General features: G+C 36.5%; 1 protein-coding gene across 1 annotated transcript in view; it reads right to left on the bottom strand.

Annotated features, from left to right (window-relative positions):
* Positions 1-26,303, bottom strand: part of ITGA1 (integrin subunit alpha 1) — a 153,926-nt gene that overhangs the window by 46,485 nt on the left and 81,138 nt on the right. Inside the window, exons 7-11 of the mRNA XM_023525132.1 lie at positions 21,263-21,411; positions 17,481-17,631; positions 9,053-9,218; positions 5,429-5,502; positions 4,536-4,680 (exon numbers count right to left, since the gene is read on the bottom strand). Of these exons, the coding sequence (XP_023380900.1) occupies positions 4,536-4,680; positions 5,429-5,502; positions 9,053-9,218; positions 17,481-17,631; positions 21,263-21,411 (685 nt within the window). The remainder of the gene's footprint in view (positions 1-4,535; positions 4,681-5,428; positions 5,503-9,052; positions 9,219-17,480; positions 17,632-21,262; positions 21,412-26,303) is intronic.

Raw genomic sequence — 26,303 nt, 5'->3', positions numbered from 1 at the left:
CCTTAAGTTTTTAAATTGCATCTTTAAGGCAGATTATTATTAATTTCTAAGTGAAGAATTAGATTTATTGTGTGTCTAGAGAGTAGAACTAAGTTAATAAATAAAAATTACCACATGCAGATTTTAACTCTGCAGAAAGAAGAAATGTTCTAATAACCAGAGCTGTCCATCACAGGAGCAGAAAGCAGGTTCTTTCTGAAAATGCTGCAGAATAACTTTTCTTACTGAGAAAAAGATTATATTAATAATTTATTCACCAAGTATTTTACTATAAGGTAATACTTTCACCTTCTTCCAAATTTTTTTTAAAAAACACAGAGGCTTTTGTACTAAAATATGTTTTAATCTTACAAGTGCTAAAGAAACACAATCTCTCAGGCATATTTTCCTCATGAATATTTTTCTCACATTCTCATTTCTTCATCTTTCTCTGAGCTTTTAAAAATTATTATACACGATAGACTATTCTATCATGTATAATAATAGACTAGACTTTCATTAATGCAATCCAACATGTGTTGAATGGGTTTTAGCACTCACATTCTATCTGCTGCTTTTTCAAACATATAATATGTTATATGTTTATGTTATTAGCTAGTATATTGTTTAAAAAATAAAGCTTTAGAGTCATGTTAATATACAAACAAACAGGAAAAGACTATGTAAAACAAAGGATGTTTTATTTCATGCTATTCTACTAAGAAATATTAACAAGGAAGTAGGAAGAGTGTTAGTACACACTGACTATTTTGTTCTCATTTTCGGAACAATGAATGCAAACTGATAAAAGAACCTTTAAAAATAAGTTGAAAATTATGTTTGAGGCTTGGAGTTGTGTAATTATTTAGCTAATCGACTTTAATGATTTGCACTTGATAACTTAAACTATTAGCTGAAATGTTCACAGTAACTTGGCTGTAACCCCCAATTAGGTAGTTACTGGCTAAAGCTGGAGCATGTAAGGACAACACGGAAGAGAAAGAGGCCTAGCAATGCTTAATTTTAATGAAAGGAAAATAATTATAAACATTTAAACTTAATAATATTGTTTCCTGAAAAAGAAAAGCACAAAACTGAAGAGAAAGGAATTGATGGCATAGCCCTGTGCATGCATTTATATAGAATAAATCCTGTCAGCTCTAATAATTCACTTCTTGGGAAAAGTGCGAGGATTTAGTGAGCTAATGGGAAACAGGTGTGATCTGTCTTGATTTCAAGCATTTGCCTCACATCTTTCCTTTTGAGTGTGTCTGGCATGATTAGAAATCAGCAAACTGTGGGTGGAGGAGGCAGGGAACAGCATCTGGACTGCATTCCCACCATCAAAACCACTTGCTAAGCTCATATTGGCATAAGGCACTTAGTTACTGGGTTACAGAAAGATGGGCGCGTGACTACATCCTGAGGGAGCTTCAACAGTTCAGTTCCTACTTCTTTCTGATCATTATTGGTTAGTATGGGATTTTTAATAGAGTATTTACCTCTTACTTTGCCTCCTCCATAAGATTTTCCATAGTCTAACAACTTTCAGTCCACACAGAGTTTGTTCATATGTTCAAACCCTTCTTAATTTGTAACACAGGAACATTTTTGAAAGCCTCATTTCAATTTAGAATAATATTTGAGAGAAAATAGTTTTCTCCCCTGCCCCTTTCTGGGTGCTTTCCTATTTTGAAAGAAATCTTACATATATTAAACTTTATGTCTTATGCACTAACCTGTGACTAAGCTGACAAAATGATTTTCAAAACAAAAAAAAAAACCATCGTATTAATCACATCTGCGAAGTTCCTTTTGCCATATAAGGTCCGGGTCTGGGGATAAGGACATAGACATCTTTGGGGTCATTATTCTGCCTACCATAATACTAGGAAGAGGAATGTTTATTATATAATATTACATAATAATAAAAAATAGACAACACCTACTGAGTGTTGACTATCTGTTAGGTGAAATACTAAGCAACTTATAGGTATTATTTAATATTTATAACAACCCAAATTATATATATTACATATAACATATATAGTAATTATTTCCATTTTAAAAATAAACAAACTGAAACTTTGAGGAATAAAGTAACAGGCCTAAAGTCATAGCCAGGGGCAGAGTCAGAAAACAAACTCAAGTCCCCATGACCTCAGAATATCTCTGAATGTACACCCAGTGACATCATCACTTCAAGTCTTTAGTATCACATAGGATCGGTAGCTTTATAATTTTTATTTATATGGGTGTATAAGGCTCCATTAAGTGAATTTACCATTTACTTAACTATTCAATATTTTTGGACATTAGGATATGCTATTTCCCCCAACATCATAAATAACAATACATAAATAATGAAAATCATTTCTCAGTTGGTATTCTTAAATAACTGAATTTTTTTCTTAGGTTAGATTCTCAGAGTGAAATTTCTGGGTCAATGTGGTGTGAAAATTTTTATGGCTCTGTGTATACATTGTCAAATGACCTTCCTACAGAGTTATAGTGATTTATATGCCACTATTATACATGAGAATAAATGTTCTACGATTCTTATTGAAAGGAGTCTTTGGTTAACCTGGTTCTTGATTCCAAAGTATTTCCTATAAAACAGTCTCACAGAATCTTAGAATATGAAGAACCTGTATAAGCTATCGAATATAACTTTTTGTTGTTTTTTTTTAGGTATTCTATGTCACAGTGTATATTATACTGACAATGACTGCTTGTTTCATCATCTGTCATCTCTCATTCAAAAAAAAATAAGCTTCATCAATTAATGGATAGATACACCTTATTTATCTGGTTATCCTCAATTTATAAGTCAATGTTTGGCACACTGTAGGTACTCATTATTTATAAATGCTTTCTTGATCAACCCAGAGTCAGGCATTTGGGTATGGTGAAATGAACATTTGAATAAGAATCAAGATACCTAGATTGTAGCTTCAGATTGTCATAGGTAGCTGTGACATAATTTTTCTATTCTTCGATTTTTTAATTTTGAAAATTAGATGTTTGCTATACGCTAAGATCTCTTTTAATGCTAAAACCTGCTATGAATTTTAAGCCCAACCCCTTTATTTTACATCACAATTCTCTAAATACTTAAAAGACCTTCAGTGTAACTTCGTTTTCTAACCATCAATTTCTTCAGGTTTTTTGAGGACAAGGACAGGTAGAAGGGTATTGTTTCCAGATTTGTATCCTTTAGATAATCTTTTACTGGCATGTCTTAGTTTGGCATTTTCTTTTGTAATGCGTGATGCTTAGACCAATGGGATGAATATTCTAGCTGTTCTCTGATCAGGGCAGAATCTAATAGGACTTTAATGAGAAATAGACTAGACTTTCATTAATGCAATCCAACATGTGTTGAATGGGTTTTAGCACTCACATTCTATCTGCTGCTTACCATTACATTTTTATTTCTTTAAAACCGTTAGACTTTTTATTCTTAAGTTCTGTCGCCTCTACAGCTTTAATATGTGTCCTCAAATATAAAGGTGTATGGACCTACCAGTAAATACCCCAAACCTTCCTCCTAAAATAGAAAAAAAAACTAGGATAGAGAGAGAAAAAGATTTGCCTCCATGACAGAAAGATTCCAGAGAGGAATGCCAACATGCTAAAATGTGAACACTGCGAGATATTTGTTTTCCTTACCACTATATCCCCAGCACCAAGAACAATGCTTGGAGCAAAAGTGGTCCTTCCAAAATATTTGATGAGTGAGTAAAGAGCTGAGAAACCAGACCTTGAGACTCCTTTCCATCCTAGGACCTTCCAACTGTTTACCAAGATCATTTAGTGATAGAAGAGTCCCCTGGATCCCCTAGGCAGCTTCCCGCCCAGTACAGACCTAGAATAAAATGACATCAGACACACCCCTCCTTATCCCAGGCAAGTCTTTGGAAAAATAAGATGATGTTACAACACTGCGTTGAAGTTCAATATTTGTCTTATTGTGAATGGAGCTATTAGACAAGTTACATGACGAAACAAATTAATTTCCCCCTAAAATTAGGACCCATAAAAAATAATGATAGATGATGTTTAAGAGATTATGGATAGTCAACAATAATACATACTTAAAAATTAGTTAAGAGGGTAAATCTTATGTAAGAGTTCTCACAATAAAATAGAATAAAAGAAAATAAGAGAATAAGGTAGTCTGATTTTTGGGATATAGGCTGTCAAGGTTTCTTTTTCTACTCTCATTTCCTGCTCACCAGGTCCAAAGCTCGTCTTGAAGTTAAAGAGAATACCAGACACAGGGAGACCCCCAAAAGTACACATATCAGCCTAAATTATTTCTTGCACTAGATGTTCCTTCTGTGAAAGAATGACTTCCATATTCTGTTATTTTGACTAAGGATGCTCAGAGGCCTGGAAACTTTCATGAATCCTGTAAAATAGCTGACTTTTGGAAGTGATCTCTCTACCTAGTTGGAAGTTAGCCTGTATAAATATAAGCAAAAAATGCTAAAAATAAAAAAAAAAATAAAAACCAATAAATTCCTATTAGTTACATTCAAATCAAACTTTACCTAAATAAGAAGCAAGCGGTTCATTCTTTTTGGTAGACTTAACGTTAAAGGTCGTGTTTTGGGGGATTATGATTTGATTAGCCTTCTGCATGACGACTGTTCCATTCCAATCATAGGCTCCTACTGCTCCAAGCATGACCCAGTCCTTATATTCAAATAGAGAAAACAATGATATTTAATAAAAATAGCAAGAGCAAACACATACATAGTATTAGCAATGTGATAGGTGCTTTACATATATTAACTCATATAATGCTCATATAATGAGCTAGATGCCATTATTACCATCTCTATTTTATGGAAGAGGAAACTGAGGCAGAATAAGTAACTTGCCCTAGGTTATACAGTATAGTTGCACATTGAAATGTCAATATTCCATTGCATGGGTCATGATGCCTTTTCTTCTATCAACTACAAATTATATATTTTCTAATCTTGCCTTTCTGCTTTATTCTGGATGCCAAGAATCCTGGGTCTTCAACTTGGAATTCTAGTAAAAGCTTCGAATACCTTGACACTGAGAAAATGATACCTTCCATATCATTAGCAAATGTTTTAAATTAAGTATTTCATTTATCCAGATGTATAACCAAATAAGACAGACCTCAAACTGATTTCAATTATTAGTACAATGCAGTGAGCCGTGTGAGAGAATATGTTTTTCTAGTACGAAGCTTGTGAAATGCCATTTTCTTATTTGGATTAGAAATGTCATCACAATCTGAATAACTGTTCAAGCCATGAACTGCAAGTTGCACTTGTAATGCTGATGCCAAAGTATTGGTTTTAGGAGAGAAAAACCTCAGAAAAAAGATATTTCATAGCCTTGAAATATCTTTTATTTTCTTGAAATGAAAAAAAAAGTGTATTTCATTCACAGGTGGTCAACATACCCGTGAATAATGAGCACTGAAGCCGGTCTGAGACATTTCCATTTCAAATGAAGCTGCTGACTGGTCAGCTGTAGCTGTAACATAGGAAAATAAATGCCTTTTAGCACACTGCTGATTTGCAGAAGACAGAGACCTAGCACAGCCTGTGGTCTTTACCACCCAGAACTTCAATATCTTTAAGGCATTTTCAGTCACATTTTTGTCAATCCAAAATTTTGTCAATCTGGGTAGAGCACAGAGAGTTAGAAGGGCTGTGTCTCGCATTCTTGCCCATTGGCTTTCACACCTTTGCTGGAGTTGTTGAAAAATCTCCATCCATGCTGTGGTTTCTTATACTCTAGCGTGCTTACAGATCCAATGGTGTTCTCCATGCATGTAGTTAAAGTCGAAAGTCCTGCAGTAGGAAACCTCTGTCTCATCCTCCCACCCTGGGAATTTTGAGACCTGACACTTTACCGGGCTGAGAAAAGTTCATTAACATTTTAAAGAGGTTTCTCTATTCTACCAGCCCCGCCTGTATTTCTGGCTAAAGATCCTCTCAGAATTCCATTGTTTGATAAAGGATGTAGGGATTCTGGGTCTGTATTTGCTCTCATTTCTGGCGGTGGGTATCACAGATCAAGAGGGGACTTTTTGACAGGGCTCTGGGCCACATACCATTCAATCACATTTTTTTTTTTTAAAGATTCTGTGCCCATTTTGAAGCTCTTTATTAAAATGCAGAGATAATCCAGAGCACTCTACAGAAATGTGCTACTCTCAAAATATTCACCAACCCAAAGCCACAGTCTCCTGAGGGGATTGGGGGAATGTTGATTTATTTGCTTTCAGCAGGGAATTACTGATTTATTTGGCCTTGCAGAGAAGTTAAAAATAGAGTGTAATTTTAAGAATGTCAATCTGCCTTTTCATTGAGGCATGAGAATACTCAAATTTGTGGAATCAAGTTTATTTGCTAGTTATTTACTAGCATAAAGTTGTTAACAAATATATCAGCAATTAATTACTTTTTATAGAACTAATTAAATGGGAAAACCAATCAATGATTCAAACATATCAATTTAATTTCACAAATTGCTCTCTGATTTAAATGACTGAGATGCACTTTAACTTAATTTAAACCTTTATTTTTAAGTCCACAATACTGTAAGGTGCTTTCTCATTTATCTTTGCAAGATCAGTTATAAGCATGCAGCAGCAAATACCTTCATATTTCCAGCACCTTCCTGTGCTGCTGTTCCGTTCATAGCTGAGAACAGGAAGAAGGAAGCTCTGACACTTGTCTGCTGAATGGGCATCGTGGTACATTGTTCATTCTTGAACTTCTTGCTATCAGCTCTCCTCCCTGGACTGTTCGTAGGTGTTGAGATAACTACTCTAACCACTGTACAGCCTCTGGTTAGGAATTTCCACATTTTTCCCAACGTTTGGTAGGAAAGGGAGATGCTAGAACATTTCCCGATTTTATTGGGCAAGTTGCTAGCACGTTTACCTCACTAGGAAGCACTGTCCTTGGCAAGCAGGAATTTCATAATTCTGCTATTTACTGTCTCATGGTAAATGGTGATAGGAAATGGAGATTTCCCAAGTAATAAGGAAATGGAACCCTTTATGATCTCATTATGAAAAAAAAAAATCAGGAATAGGCGAGTCAAAACACTCGCTTTTGGTTATCCCTGAAAGCACAGTAGCAAAGATGTGAGAGACATTTTTTAATTTGGGGAGTTCCTTTCAAAATAATTTTATTTTTAAATATTGAAACTTCTTGGCATCATTGGGCACTCCAATGTGCAAAGTTTAACTCATGGTGTGTTTAGGTTAGAAACAATCCGAAAACCTCATTTAAGGCAAGTTGAACCCTCCCCCATCCAGCAGCTGAACTAGGCTTCATTTCTACAAGTCTTAGGTTATATTTACTTAAGATGAGATTTAGAAATGAGCCTGTATTGTATTTAACTACCTAATGTAGCTCCGTACTTTTTCTTTAAAATGATCTTTACAGATTGTTCCTATCATATCTTGGCCCATGTTTATTAAAAAATTAAGAGAGCACGATGACTTGGAAAACCTAATATGTTTCCTTAAGGAGAGCTAAGCTCACTATCTGGCCTACTAGTAAATGACACTGGGATAGCTGTTGTGAGACGAAAGCCACTTAACAGTAAGACAGCCAAGTTCTTCAGAAGCAGCTGTGACTTTGGACTGATAAATAATTCTAGTGTTCTGTTTCTAAAGGCACAAGGGGAAAGGAGCCAGGGCAAGAGAGAACTAGAGAAATTCAGTCTCAAGGGTCTGTAGGTTTCCATCATCTCTTAATCAAACTTTCTTCTTTCTGGTTGTGATCCAGTCATGAAATCAACAGGGCGAGTCATAACCAGCAATTTTTTTTAATTGAAAAAGAAGAGAGTAGAATGGAAGAGATGAGACAATATCATAGTGCATGGCATATAACAAGGATTCTTTTGTGAACTTCTGTTTTATTTTATATGCATAGATGTGTGTACACTGGAACACAAAGCAAAGTGTATTTATCATCATGGGTCGCTGTTAAAAAAGTTTGAAATGCATTGCTCTAAATCATGTTTTTTCTTTCTATGCATTTTAATATTCTCTATTAGTCACTTTTCTTCCTTTTCCTTGTCTCTTGATGCTTAATCAAAATGGTTTACCTTTTTTTGGTTATGTCACCTTCCCATTTTGTTGTTCTGTTTCCCATGATTAGGTCATTTCAAGGAGACTAAGCAAGTACCTTTAAATTTCTATGTTTAAGATGCAGAAACCACAGTCCTTCAGTGTGTCCTCATGAAGACAGAGTCATTTGAATTTGGATGGAGCATAATAGTAGAACTCTGGTGGTGTCTCATCCTAGGTTGAGAAAAAAGGCTTGTTCTCTGAGTCTCCAGATTATCAGAAGACGTGAAGGGCCTTTTTCAATTTGCCTGGCATAACAATTCCGAAGACTTCTCTTTTGTAAGGAAAGATCTAGTTCCTAAGTAATTTGTTATTGACATCTACCTAAGGCAGAGGGAGTGCACTACTCGTTATCCCCCAAAGCCAGTTGCCATTGAAAAATTAAAGAAAAAAATCTAAAAGAAGTGGTACGATTTAGATAAATACAGCGAACTGATGTTTTCGCTGCCATGGGACTTGAGGCAGAGTTTCATGAAGACCTTTAAAATGGGCAAGGAGTAATATAGGAGAAAATAAACAAAGAAGTTATTGCATTAGAACAGCCTGATAGAAGCTCAAAATGAAATAAATGAAAAAAAGAAAAAACACAAAACTTGAGCTAATTAATGTCTCCATTTTCTAAACCTGTGTGAAGGAAAAGAAATAAAATACATGGAGACATTTTTGTTTCTGAACGCCTACATTGACCATTGTCTTCATCAGCTCTCACATCAGCACTGCCATGTCCTTACAAAAACAGTGTCCAGCAGACACAGTGCTGTGTGAAATAGCCACCTATCTCAATGATAGATTTATATAAAAGGACATTGTTCCATGCTGGCTACTGTACATAGTAAAAATGCATTAGCTATGTAGTAGGAAGAAATACCCAAACCCATTGCATTGAGTTTGAATTGTAAAGTGAACATGCAGAATTATGAGAAAAAGTCATACCTTCCAGGGCAAATATTCTTTCTCCCAGAGCTTCGACAATAGTGACTAGAGCCAATTCATCCGAAACGTTGAAGAAATGCTTTTCAGTGGGCTCACTTGCAATTGATTTTATTTCCTCCACAAATTTTTCAGTGCTTAAATTTCCTCGATTATAGCTGCCAAGAATCTAAGATACAACAAAAATGGGAAGAATATATTTTAAATTCTATGTGTTAAACAAGGATCTCAAGCTTTTTGTCGGTAAACAAGAGATTGGATATAGTATCTTAGCATAATGCAGTTTTTATGTACTGTCACATTCTTGGAAGAGTAATTTTCAGAATATGTAGATTCTCTAATATTAACTATTACATACTATAATAGGTGTAAGAAAATTTAAAGGGCAATCTTGTACGTTTGTGAAAGTTTCTTTTCTTCGTTCCTGCATCTCTGTTTCATAGCCGTGCCTCTAAAATCTGACAGTTCAAAAGTAATGTTGTAGTTTCTGAATGTCTCTGATATTATTCCAGCTAGTGACATCATCACTTGCTGGCAAAAGCAATTAGCAAGTGGCTTGCTTGATCTTGAATAGGCAGTTTTTCCTGAAAATCTTACCAAGGGACAGTCCAACACATATACATTTTAAACAGATATTGGACTAACTAGTAATCTAATTTGGCAATCTAGAAAATAAACAATTGAGCCTTCTTGTTTGAAATCAAATGCTCAGGACGGAGACATTCTTTTCTATAGAGAAGAGAGGCAAGAATTATCTGTTATTAGTTAACCACATTATTTAGAATTCTAGAAGATTTTCTTGAACATTTAGTTTATTTTTTAAAGTAAGGCTTATCAGGATCTAAGATTTGTTGAATTTATATACAGTAAAATTCATCCTTTTTAGATATATAATTCTATGAGTTTTGACAAATCCATTTGAGATGTGGAATATTTCCATCACCCACAAAAGTTCCCTCTTGCTACTTTGTAGCTAACCCCTTTTCCATCAACCCCTCACACTGACTTATTTCTTGTCCTTATAGCTTTGCTTTTTCCAGAATGTCATATTTAAGGAATCATATAGTCTATATATAGCCTTTTGTGTCTGGCTGCTTTTGATAGTCATCCGTGTTGCCTCGAGTATCAGAAATTTCATCCTTTTTATTGCAGAGTAGGACTCCACTGTATAGATGTGCAGCAATTTATTCGTTGAGGACATTCGCGTTGTTTTCAGTTTCAAGTGATTATGAGTAAAGTTGCTATAAATATTTAGGCATAGGTCTTTGTGTGGATGTTTTCTTTTCTTTTGAGTAAAGATCTAGGAATGAGAGTGCTGGACTCCACAGTAAGTGTATGTCTAACTTCATAAGAAACTGCCAAACTGTTTTCCAAGAGTGGCTGCTCCGCTTTGCATCACTGCCATTCTCACAAGCAACGTATGAGAGATCCAGTTGCTTTGCATCTTTGCAAACACTTGGTATCAGATTTTTTTCTTTGTTTGCTTGCTTCAGTTTCAGCAATTCTATTGGTGTGTAGTGGTATCTCATTTAATTTATATTTCCCTCATGATTAACGATATTGAGACCTTTTAAGGTGCTTATTTGCCATCGTATTTCTTCTTCAGCGTGGTGTCTATTCAAATCTTTTGCCAATTAAATAAATGGATGGTTTATTTTTTTGTTATTGAGTTCTGAGGTTTTGTATATATTTTGGATACAAGTCCTCTATGTGTTTCACAGATATTTTCTCCCAGTCTGTGGGCTGTCTTTCCTTTTTCTTAACAGTATTATTTGAACAGCAGAAATGTTTATTTTGATGAATTCCAACTAATATATTTTATGGTTTGTACTTTTTCTGCCTAAAAATTTAGTTTTTAAGTAAGCATTTTTAAAATTTAGTTTTTAATATAAAAATAAATGTTCGAGTTGAAATAAATGAAAATATCTTTTAAAAACTATGTAAATTTAAAATCTAAAATGTTAAAAAAAACAGAACATGTAAATAGAACCCAATTATTTTATTATATAATTTTCTTAATTGCCATTAAGAAAATGGCAATTATGGACATAAAGAATGAGAAGATTTTTAAGAAAAATATTGGAAAAATGTGTACCATTATTTTTTATTTCTCTCTATTAGATTTGGTGTGTCCCCCTTATTTTTGCTTAAATATGTTTTTAAGTTTTTTTTGTTTACATTGATTTCTTTTTGTAATAAGATACAGTAGTCTCATTTTTACCTCGGTGCAAGTGTTACTTGAAGATTATTACTTTGATTTTTACATTTTTTGTCAGTATTTATGGAGCATAATAACCAAACTGGAAATAACCTAAAAGTCCATAAATAGTAGAATATAGAACAAATTGTGGTATATTTATACAATGGATAATAATAAAAAGGATGAATCACTAATACACAAAATATTATGGGTAATATTTTAGATAATATAACATTATGTTGAATGAAAAGCTTAACACAAAAGAACACATATCCTATGATTTCATTTACATAAAATAGAACTGGCAGCTTAAGCTATGGTGGTATTAATGTAGGGAGGAGGCAAGAGAATTAAAGTGTTAATCGGGCCACAATCAAAGACTGCAATGTGCTGATCAGCCCTGAAGCCAGACAAGGAGGGCACCTTCAGAAGAAAGGAAGATTTCTACTGGATTACTAAGGACTCATTCTCCACACTTGAGAAGGGGAAAACAGGAACCAAGAGTCATTCCCTATGGCTAACGGGTATCTATGGATTAAAGGCTGGGAACTGCCAGCAGGCTTTTCACCCTACATAGTCTTACCTTTTCACGATACATATTCTTCCCCTTTCTCACTTTATGTCCATTTCAAAGGAAACGGGAACTAAAGAATGACATATAAACTGAATTCCTGGGACACTCGGGGGTCCCTCTTAGTGCCTTTACTTTGTCTCTCGCTCTCATTGTCCATCTTCTCTCTGCCTCTGAGAGGAGACCACACTCTATGGAGTGTTATCCCTTTTCTAATAAACTTTCCTTTTGACTCTAACTTTGATGTGTGTGTTGAATTCTTTCTTCATTCTCCGCCAAAGGACCTTCTTCTCCTCTCAGTGGAGGGCTTGGTCTCCCTTCCACTCGGGGAAATTTGCCTTGTCCTGCATCAGCATAAGTTATATCAATGATTGCTATAGAAGGTGCATATTAAAAATGAAAAGAAGTACAAGGGAAACTTTCTGGGGGGTGATAGACATGTTCTATGTCTTGATTGGGGTGTTGGTTTCTTAGCTCCTCCACGTGTAACGTGTTTGTGAGGCCTATTGCCCTAATGTCTGGAGAGAACTTTGAGCTGCTTTGAAGAAGTGCAGCATTTAGGAAAACTGGAGTTGGCTCTAAGGTAATCGGCCCATCATTTGAGTAGCTTTTTGACTTTTGGACTTATTCTCAACTACTGTCAAGAGTTTTGGTAGGAAAGTCTATACCGAGAACTTACAACTTATACCAGAACACAAAACTCATTTCCTGTCTACCTGGCAGAAGAGCAAATGCCAAACAGCCAAAAGGACCACTGGTGCTTTTCCCCCTGTAGCTACTTGATGAGGGAAGAGAATTAAAGGAAACAATAGTCCAGATACAGAGGGAAAACCCAAGAGCCACTTGTTCTTATTACATTGAATAAATCCTCACTTTAAAACAATTAATGCTCTTTTGTACAATTGGATGTCTCATTACATTTGGATGCACCTGCTTCAGAGTAAGCAGGTGAGAGTCTCCGAGCTCCAGGGTCTCCATTACGACTGTGGTGTGGCTTTCAGGATAACTGTGCTAAGCCCTTGCTCAGCACCTCACCCTACACCTGGTGTTCTCTGGACACACTGTTGGGCTCCTTTTGTCAGCAGTTTTGCTACACATGGATTTCTTTTAGATTCATACAAATTCTGCATCTTGTGAATCCCTCTGAAGTTCCCACTGATTTGTTGCAGGAAGTGACACCTGGCAGAAGAATTTGGATGCTTAGGCAACTTTGTTAGAGGAAGGAGAATTTATTAGCTGGTGGAGAACGTAGGGCTTAGCAGCACCAAAGCACGAGCTCCCCTTGGTTAGATTTCTTACAGCTTATATACTCTTGCAGTGTCCACGCCAAGGGCACGTGATTCCTTTGTCTGAGGTTTCATGTGTACCTCATGACTCAGGACGAGGAGGGGAAGTTTCGCGTGGGGGCTACAAGGGGAAAGGAATTCCCAGACCACCAGTCTTATCTATTTACAGATTGTTTGTCTTGTAGGTGTTACCAGAATTTCTAGAAGGCCATTCAGAGATCTATAGGATGTGGTTAATCTATAATCAGCTGAGTCAGTCATTTCTGTAAGCCCTTCTCTTTGCATTTTTCAGATGCCTCCTCTCTTAGATTTACCTAATTTATCCTATAAATTAGATGAAATCCTGGGCTGATAAATCACCATCTTTATTTCTTGGTTCATATTTAACATAGTCTAGATTCACTATCGCACTGACACATTAACTTCCCTTTCACTTGTAAAGTGATAAAGTGGAAAATACAAATAAAAATTGTAAAGACTTTTGGACCATGCGTGATTGAGGTTCTTACTTGTGATATAAATGCTCTCAGACATTTAGTGCTCTGACAGGACAGAGACAAATGGATAAAGTTCAATGGGGAAAATGCTCAAAAGACGTACTTAAAAAATAAAAATAAAATGTATAAGCACAATATGGAAATATATATTTAGAAGAAAATATAAAAGAATTTCCAGGAATTACTGTGACTTTTATCCAGTTTGAACTATTTTGCATGATAGAATAAAAATGAAAATAGAGAGAATTGTATTTTGATCCTTCACCCAAGAGGCTGGTAGCTTGTAAAAATATTACTTCCTATGAATGAGAAAAGATACATAATAACACATAAATTGCTCCCTTTTCACTTAATGCAAATATGTCAAACCCAGGCATTTGGTATTCTGCTAATATTTACCTGATATAGATATGCAGAATTGAAGCTCCCTTGAGGCAAATGTGCCAAATGTAAAGTGTACAATTCATTTACATGTAGCAAAGTGCCTTTTGTGTATAGATGAATGAAATTCTAAGATACTTTCTAACTTCTCTTATTTTTATTTGAATGCTGTAGGTGATACTTGTTGCACAGCCATTATAGTCCCAGCCATTATCATTTAAGATTAGAATCTGAATATAAAACAGATTCTTGCTAGAAATGTCTAATATCCTCAAGTGATAGAATTGAGACCATGAACTAGAGGGTTCAAACCAGCTCAAGACCCTCACCAAATTTGAGAGTTTAACAGGAAATGTTTGCAGTTGTATCACAGAGTGCTTATATTTCAGTATAATACATCTCTATGATTTTCAGGATCAAATGGTGGGTAAAAAAAGATGGAGTAAGAGGAAGAGTATAGGCAGTAACTGGCCAGACCCCCAGGTAGATTTGATAATAATAGCATAAATGGATCTTAAGAAGTGCCTAAAACCTTTCTGTGTGAATGCACAAAGAGAGGAAATAAAAAAAACTGTTTTGTTTCCTAGTTTGGCATAAACTAAAAATTATAAGATTCACTGGGGGAAAAATGTGAATTGAGAAAATAACAATTATTGCTAAAGTAAAATTTTCTCATACATTTTTATTTATACCACTTCGAAGAGTGATTTGATAATACATAATTTCTTGATTAACATGGGAAAGGAACTCATGATTTTTATGGTTCTCCAGGAAGATTAATGCAATTGATCTCTTTACGATCAAATGGGAGGCAAAGTATAAATTATAAACTAGAGACCCAACAAAGGGAAACAATGATTTAAAGGCAAGAAATACTCAACATGTGTAGCCAGATACAATGTAAAAGTGATAGAAGATTCACTTAAAACTAAGAAGTCATCTATTGATGGATACTTTCTTTCCAGTGAAGTTTTCCTAATGTTAATGGTTGGTTAATTCAGTCCATGGCCTGGCATGCTAGATTACACCCTCCTGGGGTGGGCAGAGGGGAGCTGAACAAATGTTAGTATCTTTGGTACAACTTGTCTGGGACAAAGTGGGCATGCAATGGCTTTGCATACTGAAGAGACCAGCCATAGACTCTAATTGTGAATAGTATCTGTGAGTGAAAGCTGGGCCATATGGAATTGTTCTCAACCATAGAAGAGATTGAACTAGTTATGGATTGGATACTAATTGGCAAAAGATAATTTACAGAAGTCACAACAGGGGAAAGAGAGAAATAATGATTTATTTATTTTTTATATTGTCTACTTGAAATGAAAAAGAAAATGTTGCAGTCAGAATTTAGCACTGTTTATAACTTAATGAAAGGGTAGAAATGAAGGCTGGGTGCAATTGTTAAGGTTCTCAAACTGAGTGATTTTATGGTCTATGGGGGAATCTCCAAACGTTTCTGAGTAAAGGAGTAATATAATTTATCTCTAAGATGCCTTCTAGTGCTAAAACGCTATGATTTTATTATTTCATGTTTGCAAACTCTTTAAGGTAAATATCCTGAAGACAAAATAATATTGATTTTCTAGTCCACCATTGTGTTAGATGTTTTTACAGTCATTATCTCACTGAATCTTTATCTGAGAGAGAGAGAAACACTATTACCCTATTTTACAGATAAAGAAGCTGAAGCTCAGAGTATTAAGTAACTTATCCACTGTCACAGAGCCAGAAAAAGGCAAAGGAAGAATTTGAACAAAGGTCTTTTTGGCTCCAAAATATAGTCTCTTCTACTCTTCCCCATCCCAACCCTTCTACTTCTCATTTCTGAAACATATCCGTGGCTCCTTTGTTGTTTAAGATTATGACGCTTAATGGTACATGATCAATGTCTCTATGCTGGTATCTTTTTTGCTCTGGTACAAAGTGAAGGTGGGTGAGATGGAGAGATCTGTGGTGACTTTAAGGAGCCCAGGGGAGTGAGTGGAAACAGGTGACGACAGCCCTGCAGCACCATCCAGAGATCTGTGGTGGCAGGAAATAAAAGCTGGAGTCTGGAGAAGAAAAGCCCAGGGCAGTGGGTCATGTGATCAGTCAAGCTGGGGAGTCCTGGCCATGTGGTCCACAGCCCTGAGGCCTGCTGCCCCTTGGTTTCCTCATTCATAAAATGGGGAAAATGAAAGTTACCCTATTCTTTTTTGGGGTGCCATGAGGAACGAAGAAAGGTATACAGTATACAGATATAAAAACACATTGTAAGTTTTAGAGTGCTATGTAAGTGGTAATTTAAATTATTTCCCATCTTTGAAAGGTGGAAGTTTTATGTCTCTTTTTCTGAATGTCCCTCTCCATGGGGTAGCACCATGAAAATTAAGTCAACTGATTTCACAGAACTATTAGAAATTGATCTAGAAAAAAAATCACTAATAAAGTTATAAAGTATTCAGTCTCTCTCCGTCTCTCTTTGTCTCCCTGTCTCTCTCTCTTCCCCTGACTCTCTGGCTCTCATTTGAGAGACCAATGCTATTTATTAGTAATAGGTCACTTTGTAGTGATCCAGGTTTGCTCACAAACCGCACAAAAGGCTTTATATGTAATATTTTCTGCATTATCAAGAGCAGGTTAGGCTTTTCCTTGGTACCAAAGGAAATTTCTTCTTCTCTGATCCCTTTGCCCTTCTTTTCCAGCTTAAGTTCAATTATAGTGAAGACACATTGTTGTAGCTGCTGGCTGCTTCACTTTGGTTACAACAGTTTGGGGATATGAAGTAGAGAAGAAATGGATCTGCACGCAGTGCATAAGCAATGATAAGCATCTTTGGAGTCTTCCCCATTCCACTAGTGATGCCAAGAGGTGGCATGCGCAGAGAGCACCCATAACTACCGAACCCTGTAAGCAAGTCTTGCCATAGCAGAAGACTTCTCCTAGGTCCTGGGTAGACTGTTTAAGGCAGAAAAAAAAAAAAAAAAGGTGACTTTGTACTTCTTTCCTGCAACTCAAAGAGTTGTAGGTGTGGAAATATCATTGTTGACTTTTAGTAGAATATTATGAGAGTCATGTCCTGATTTTCCACCCTCCCAAATTACAGGAAGAATTATTGATTAGCAGACAATTAATTACCTAGCATGTCTTTAGTTCCTTTCCTTTCCTCCCTCCCTCCCTCCCTCCCATCCTTATTTTTGTCCCTTTCTTTCTCTTACTATCCCTTATTTCTTCCTATGTTTTTTTCCCTTCTTCCTCTTTTCATCTTTCCTTGTTTTCTTCCTTTCTTTTTTTTCAGTGATTGTTCATTGAGTCTCTGTTTGGCCTGGCACTGTGCTGGACACTGAGGACACAAAAAGGGCAAGACTCAATCATGCCTGGACAGATTTTACATCCAAATGAAGAAGTTTCTCCTTTGCAACATTGTTTACATAACTTTGATAAAATATCCATGATACGCACACAGCTTTTTCTCTTTACACCAGAGTTTCAAAGCCACCTGAAGCCATGTACTTACGGCTATGGAAAACCGCTGAATGTTTTCATCCTCACAGTCTTGGATGACCTTATTCAGTCGATGATTGTCATGTGACTCTCCATCGGTCACAATGACCATGACTTTTTTAATCCCCCTTCGGGCGCCCCGAGCTTCAGTGAAAGCCTCTTTCCTGAAATAATCACACAATAGAGAAGCAAACAAAACACCACCCCAAGGTTAGGCAAAACAATAAACAAAATGGAAACACTGAGAAATCTAGGTAGCCCAGTGCTTTCCCTCTGAGATCAACATTGATGCCCATTGTTCGAGTGTGGAGGCATTATGATCATTATTTGCAATAGCTTTATATTTATCCCAGATGACAGATAGGTCACTATTTTGCCAATCACCACAATCCATGTTCAAAAGGCAGCAGTGTTTCATTTTGAGGACCTTCAAAAGGAGGGTGTGACTGGAACACACACCAGATTCAGAGAAGGTCAGATCTCAAACACTCTCCCAGCCACCACTTTCTCTATATAAACTCTTCTACTCTTGCTTGACAGGCTTCTTTTCTTCTGCTTTTGGCAGTAGCTTTTGATTTAGTCTACACTTCCCCTACACCTACGCTGACATTCACAGAACAGCTCGGGAATCGTCTGAGCTGAGGAGAGGCGATTGGAGAAAACAGAATATTTGTGTGGCTGTGAGTGTTTAAGAGTGCTCCTGGAGGGGGTAGAGATTAAAATAGGAATAAAAGACAGAAGATGGTGGTGGTCTGAAGGTCTGAATCAGGGACAGAGCTGGGTTATAGGGGCAGGAGGGTTGGAGTAGCTATAAAAGATTTGGTCTTGAACTAGGCTGCTGGAGGTGCTGGGGGTGGGGAGGGAAGAGGTGACATGGAGAGAAAGGAAAAATGCTATAACCTAATGGCAAAGAAAGGAATTTTTATTTAATTCAATGAGCATTTATGGAAAAAGGAGATAGGGGAAATGTTTGTTTTGTGTCTTCTACACTCACACACACACACACACACGCACAGGCACACACACACACAGGCACACAGGCACACACACACACACAGGCACACACACACACAGGCACACACACACACACAGGCACACTTTCTCCATCTCTGTTACTTTCTTTTATTCAGCTCACTTTCCTCTCTGGGGTCTTGGAAGAGAGGAGTACATTTTACTCAGGACTGAAACAATAAAAGGATTTCATATTATATTTTTCAGATTTCGATATAAAATATAGCAATCATTGTACTGAATGGTCCATTTAAATATTTTACTTTGGTCATCAGGACAAGCAGCTGCAATTTGGGATATGCCAAAGAAACGTGTGTCTTAAACCAACTTTCCGAACAATTTGCATGGTACACATTAGTTTTACTGTAGATGCACATAAATGGACAATAGTGGGTATTTTGTGAGTAAGGAGAGAGGATCCTGGTTATGTGAGCAAAGAAATTTTATCTGTGATTATTTTTCTTTTAAAAGGACTTAAAACAAATAGGACAAGATGTTAACGACTGCCTTGATTCTGTCTGATGCATACATAGCATTTTGTTGTACTGTTCTTATATTTTTGATTCTTCCTAAAATTTTCAAAAGAAAAATATTTTTTAAAATTCTGATCAATGGAAAACTGTGTGTCTCTGCTCTCTGCACTATACAAATAGATTCTACAACTTCCTTGTATGTACAAACAAAGGTGAAACAGATGTTAAAGGCTAGTATTTAAATGAAGTTCGAACATAGATATGAGATTCGGTCCTTTTTATAGTCCCAGTTCCTTAGAGGTTCACCAAAACGTCCTAATTCTCTTGAAGATCAAGGCCATAACAGAATGAACAGCAGCTGAGGGAGACAATTAAAAGATCTTCTTTAAAGAAAATCTAGCAACTCTGAAACCAGGGTTGTCTTTATATATGTAAGAGTAGCCACTAGCAGAACTCCTGAGTACACCCTTTCTGTTTCAAATATCTTCAGCAAATTGCCCTTGACCCCCAAATACCACTATCCAGTGTTCTTTCTTTAAATTAAACATTGACCTCTCTGTGTGTTTTTAAACATGAAAATATCCCAAGAGAATCTTTCTTTTGGATAAGAGAATCCAGGTCTTATGATTAAACACTGTGGACCTAATGAAAAGAAAGAAAATTTGGGATAGGGATAAGGAGACACAAAGATATTTTGAATGAGGAGACATAGAAAATGGAAGGACTGTAAAAAAAAATAAAAATATTGTTTGCAACTGGCCTGGTCTGAAAGGAGTAACTAGAGCAATTAGAAATATGCTTAAACATGAAAAACGAATGTACAAGAAGATGACTTAGTCATATCATATGGAATTTTATTTATCTATAAAACTCAATAAACTCTGTGTCCTACAGCTAGACTCTTTGTGAGACACATAGGCAAAACCATATAGGGACATGGTATTTACAGTGGTATTTATGCGGGAGCGAAAGCAGCCAGAATATTTCTTCAGTTAGCTTTCAAAGATGAATATTCATTCCTCGGTGATTGCCTTTGGAAAATACACAGCTCCCTACAGGCTCAGAGCTTTCAAAGGGCACTTTGATTAACTCTGAATGTGCATCACATTTAGTCAATTATTTGAGAGGGCACATTCAGCACACCTAAATGTGCACTCTTTGTGCATGCAAATTGGTGATTCTATGGGCAGATAAATATAAAATCACTCCACCTGTTTGTAGTGGTCTTCTCTTGGACCCATATAACTAGAAACACATGCTTTTCTAACATTTATGAATCTAAAAAGCTGCATGAAATTTAAAAGTTTTGATATCTGACCCATTCTATGGAGTATCCATATTAACTATTTTAATCTCCTTAAAACACTGATCTTAGCAGGAGCATGGGTAATTAGCTCTTCAGAATTAGGTGACAGTCCAAAAGTTGGAAGCATTTAACTGAAGGATCCTTAACATTAAACTATTTATTAGATTTCCTGTGATTTTGGTATTGTTTAGTATTTATTCAGAAGCTTAATAGCTTTAATGGTGACTAAGGTGAAAAACAGCAAAAGATAAGAGTTGAGTGAGATCAGAAACAATAGAGAAAAGATGTTCTATTGTGTAAGAAAAGGACCGTTTTGTAGATTCTTTTGTAGATTCTTCCTTCTTCCTTTGTAGAAGGAAGTTCAACCAGAGTGGATTATATACATTCCATAAAGGAAATTGCAGAAGGGAGGAAGGAAAGGATGTAAACTGGAGATAATTTGGAGAAAGTACAAAAGAAGAAAGAGAGCATTGCAAATGATGAAATCTTTTCCATTTCTTTCAATCTTTGCACTGAAAATGATTACAAATAAGGCAATACTGAATTTGGCCTCTTAAAAACTCATATTTGAGAGCTTCAATAACCCTGAATCAGGTGCTATAAAATTATAGACATACTAGAATATAAATATTATTGAGTAGAAGTAGACTAACCACTTTTTTAAGATCGAGGCTTGTAGAAGCTGAAAACAAAGAATAAAGGGAGAAGATAGTCACTCATCTTATGTCTTAGTACCCAAGAACATGATGCAGTAACCATAGTGATTTTTGGTTAATTTTCCATCAGTTAAACACTTGGAATAAAAGGAAGGATCAGAAGAGTAATGAGACTGTATTACAGAAAAACCCGATTCTGTAACAATTAGCTAATCAGCTGAATCTACTTTTAAACAAGATGGCTTTAAATTTTGACAAGGTAAATGTTCAATCAACACTCCAAAGGGCCAGATCGTGAACAGTTATTTGTGTATAGTCTTTTACTTTGGTTTATTTTTTAACCATGTACCTTGCTGTGTCTATTCCAAGGGCTGTCATAGTCTGGCGGCCGCCTCTCTGGCCTATTTTATTTGCCGCAACGAGTACCTCTTCTGTCGATGAGTAGGTATTGAGGTTGAACTCATGGGTTACGTTTTCTCCATACTGTACAATTCCAACCTGAAACACCAAAAGCCACTGTGAGTTATTGCTCCAGCAATATTCCCTGCTTCAATTTTGTTCAGTTTATACATAAAGGTCAGCTGTAACATATTTTAGTCCTTCAGACGAGTTTAAAATCTGTGAGTACACAAGTCCTTCTACTTCGACAGCAATAATCATTGCCATCTGTGGATATTCACAGCCTGAAGAACAAAAATGAAAGTGGTATTATTAAACTTCTCAAGTGATTGGTTTATTTCTTCCATAGTTTTTACCGAATGACTCTGGTGGGTCTTAGGGGGTAGAATGTGAAACACACAGAGTCTCTGCCTTCGTTTTCATGGAGCTTCTACATTAAAGGAGAGAGAGATTAAAACACATGATCATTCAAATACACATTCAACTGCAAACTGTGAAAAGGGCTAATAACAGAAAAGCTGTTATTAGCAAGTATAACGCCCTAATTTAAAATGGGGGCTCATGGAAGGAATTTCAGAAGTGATATTTAAGTTGAGACCTTAATAGGTGCTTGGAGGGCAGAGGCCTATCCTGGATAGAGGCTAAGAGAGGGTATGGGGTCCATGAGGGGAAATGCATATATTAAGAAGCTAGATGGGGAAGGAGGTATGCCCTAAGAACAAAAAGGAAGTCAGTGAGCCTGGACCAGGCTACGAGGGGAGAGTGGAGCTAGAGGAGCCTAGAAGAAAAGGGATGTATCTGACAAGGGCACAGATGTGCTTCATGCTTTATGTAGCTCATCTGTAGCTTCGTTTCTTCCAGATCACCCCTTCTCACCACCACTCCTTTTCTTGTTCTCTGTCTTCCATCTCTTATTGCCTTCCTCTTTTCATTCCTTCTTTTCTAAGACTGGACAATGTAGGCAGAGCCACCATAAAGTAAAACGATGAAGAAGGTTACATGCCCCTAGATTCAATTTCCCTTGATCCATCTTCCTCCTCCCGCCCCAGAGATACCCATTTTTCTTATCTTTTGAAGGTTGATGGGTACCAATAAACTAACTTACATCAAGAATTGTGCCTGAAGATACATTTGTTTAACCCTTCTACCCCAAAATTAGGGACTCAGGAAGTTTTTTTGCCCAAAAGGAAAAGGGGATGTCTTTTTCATGTAAGAATTCTGGGCACTTCATTTCTTGGGTAGGGGATGTAAGCTGAGACATTTAAGCATGGCTGCTTTCTTTCCAAGGCAATCGCCTAGTTGGCCCTTGGGTAAAGTTGCCTCTGGTGCCTGCCTTAGAGCCAATCCTATTTCCTAGTCTGATCCTATATCCAAGTGGAAGAAGGATCAGCATCTACCTTCTACCCTCTCCTGCTGACATCACTGTTGTCAGAAATCTTTAGGCTTAATTATAAGTCTGCTTTATAGATACATTGCCACAGGTAGGTCTTTTTGGAAACCAAAAGCATACTCTGACATTGCAGAAACAAATCAGAGAACACCCAATTTAAAATAATCTTTATCGTCTTTGAGCTACCTTCTAGAGCACACTAGACATCTTGGAGGAATGATGCTGCCATGTCTAAATAAGAATACTATCTTATATTTTTACTGCTTTTAAAAAGCATTCTTTCCTAATTTATTCAAATTATAATAACAGAAATTACTATCACATTTGATACACGAGGAAACTGAGTTTAAAAAGCTCATTCCCCACAGTGAAGAGGCAGAAGAGTGTGTATCCTTTATCCCAGGGCTCTTTCCATCACTCTACTTGCTCTCAACAAAAGTGCACTTCCTTAAAGTGGCCCCGTTCTCTAGTCCTCTCACCTTGCTAGCTTTTGCTAAATGCTGCTGCCATTTCATGGCTGCTCAATGAATTCAGTTAGCTAGTTAACTAACTGAGACACATATAATAAAGTTCAAAAACAAACAAATAAATAGATCATATTAAAAAAGTAAATAGAACCTATTAATCCTTCTTAGAGTTGCTTATTCAGGTATGAGATTAATCAGAAATAACTGGAGAATATATGCAAGTGTAAGATAAGGTACTGCAAAAGCTGAATAAATATGCAATCTGCTTAATCCATGTGCAGGTTAGCTTAGCCCTTCCATAAATATATCTCTAACCTCATATTCATCATCATCTGTCCCAAGACCATGTGCTATTATGATTGGAATGAAGATGACCAGAAGTTCATTTGTAAATAAGGTAGGATACAACCAATTACACAAAAAATAAAATGGATGAGTACACACCCATGACTCCAATTCAGGTTATTTCCTTGATTTATCATTAATTGTTATTTATTATTCTCTACATAGAATTAAAATTCTTTTCTCAATGGCCCTTACAGCTTTTAATTAGTAAACCAGGGAGAAACTGAATTATTATTAAGGAAAGCCATGTAGGTTTGACATTGTCTCTGTGTATATAAATTTTCAATATAAATAAAAGGAACATGATTTCATTACTTAGATAATCATTATGACTCATTTTGGGTACCAAGGTAAATAAATGCTGCTGTGGAAGTTAATTGTTCATCCATTCAGTACATTTCACAGAGCTGTTTTTTTTTTAAATTTCCCTTTGTTTTTATTTGACTAAGCAAGAGGCTAAAGAACTTTGAAAGCTGTCACTCCTGTCATTATTCTTGGGCATTTTACAACTGGGATGTCTCTATTGAATGCCCTAGTCTCTCATTTCTTTGAGTTCCTCGGCTTCAGTAATCTTTTTCTCTAGCTCTTTAAGTCATCTACTTCCACGGTTGTACCCATGACCTTGTCATCTGGAAAAACTGCAGCACCTCAGTCTTAATTTCAAGCATTCTTCTCTCTGACCATTAACTTCAACTTATTTACCTAGTATATCTAATTCATTCCTTGACCACATCAAGACTACCAATTAATTCATAAATTCTATCTTCTTTTTTTGTACTTAGCCTAGATTCCGTGTTCCTTTACCATAATCATTTACTTGCAACATTTAATGTCTTTAACCATTTTTTCTCTCCATTAACTCACTTGGCGAACTTCCAAGTCCAGCTAAGTACAAATTATCTCCTCCTCTGTGTGTGCTTCCGTGATACTGAAAGTTGCTAGAGAAAAATCACATAACTTGTAGAGTAGTCTCACTTTAAAGTGAGGGTCATAGATCTCAAATGTGGTTGCACATAGCACTGCCCAACAGTCCTACTAATTTTTACTAATGAGTGTGCTTTGCTTCCATTTATTAAGTTCAACCAAACTCTAGATATCAGCTGTTAACTACTCAGGAAAAAGAGAGTATCTCACTTATACATGGTGAGGAGTTCACATGAGAAGAGGTGTTAGTCATGTCAACTAAACAAGGCTGCTTTGTGCCATAATATTTTACATTTACAACACATTTTACATATCTTACAGGACAAAACTATAAACTATTGGATTATCTGGATGAATTATCTTCACACCTAGAATAGAGAAAAATTTTAGTACCGTAATAAGCCAGAGATCAGTGCTTTATATCTTATCTAGTCTCTCTTTCTCTCTTTCTAACTGCTTAACATATATTTCACTTCTGTAAGCTTATTCTTTGTAAATGTTAAGATATGAAAACTTCTAACTTCCTATTCTTCATCCTTTCTTTATACTCTGTTTCTAACAACTCCATCTGAACTTGTCTTCAGATGACTGTCTTGAGACTGTTAAGAGCTGCTTTGCCCCAAAGGTTCAAAGAGCCAGAAGTGCCTGGCAGTTTTCTCCCTCCTTGCCCCTCACTTTGCTCCATAGGCAATGGCTGAGTGTAGGCAACAGAAGACCATCCCCTTGACCCAACTTAAAGCCCCCCTTCCAGATCAGGCTGGGGCCTTAACTTCATTTGAAATCACACCCTTGTTTGTCCTTTATTGCTACTCCGTGTTGCTCATCCAAATCCCTTACTATTTTACTACGGGAGACACTCTGTCACTTAACACCTTCTCTCAGGGTTGGCTTCTAGGAACCATACCTCAGGCAGCTATTATTTACATTTCTGTGTTTTTCCTTTAGCCTAGGCTAGACATCATTGCCTTGAACCTAGACCATGGCGATGGTTAGTCTCTCTACTGCTGATCTCCCTCCTTCCATTTCCACTCTCCTCAAATCCTTCTACAAATTAATGGCAAATGGACTGTCTTGAAATTCCTTGTTTAAAAATCTCCAGTAGCTCTCCATTGCCTACATCAATGACTCTGAAGTATACTTTAAAAGAGAATTTTTATTTTAAATAAAATAGAAAACAGATAAAATTTTAAGGTGCTACTTGAGATGCTGGGCCCATCAGTTAGAGTTCAGTTCTTCCCTTGACCTTCCATGACCCAACAGGCTCTGCCTTTTCTATTCCCCTTCCCTCATGTTTAGGAATCCCCAGTGTGAACTCCATCCCCATCAAGTCCCCTTCCTTAACCTCCAACTAAGAAAATTCTACCCATACTGTAAGATTCAAGTTTCACTTTCTCTGCAAAATGTTCCCTACCTAGTCACCAGTATAGTCCATACTGATCTTCCCCTTCTCTGAAATCTGAAGCAAAATTGTCTGCCCCGCTCCCGTGAGTACTGCATTCTTCTCAACTGTTTTGTATGCATGCTTTATCTGCCCAGCTGCATTATAAGTTCTAAAGGGGCAAGCAGGGATAAAGAGCATGGACTGTGTCATAGCTTTTGGTATTCTCTTATCCATTACCAATGTTTTGCTTTGCTCACAGTTGACCCTCATACATTCTTGCTACATGACTGCAACATTTCACATCAGCAAGTAGAAAACTGAGATAGGAGGGGAATAACGATAAGCAGAAAGAGAGCTACAAAGAAGTGTGGGAAATGAGGAGAGTGGGCAGTGAAATGCAAATCTCAGGGAAATGACATTTAGTGTAGGTCCCTGGCTGATGCCAGCACCTTAGGAACCCGAGTTAAAGCCTGCTGTGTCTTCC

This window comes from Pteropus vampyrus, unplaced genomic scaffold (genome assembly GCF_000151845.1).
Source record: "Pteropus vampyrus isolate Shadow unplaced genomic scaffold, Pvam_2.0 Scaffold531, whole genome shotgun sequence".
Lineage (NCBI taxonomy): Eukaryota > Metazoa > Chordata > Mammalia > Chiroptera > Pteropodidae > Pteropus > Pteropus vampyrus.
The sequence above is the reverse complement of the archived record's forward strand: the minus strand, read 5'-3'. Positions and strand labels throughout refer to the sequence as shown.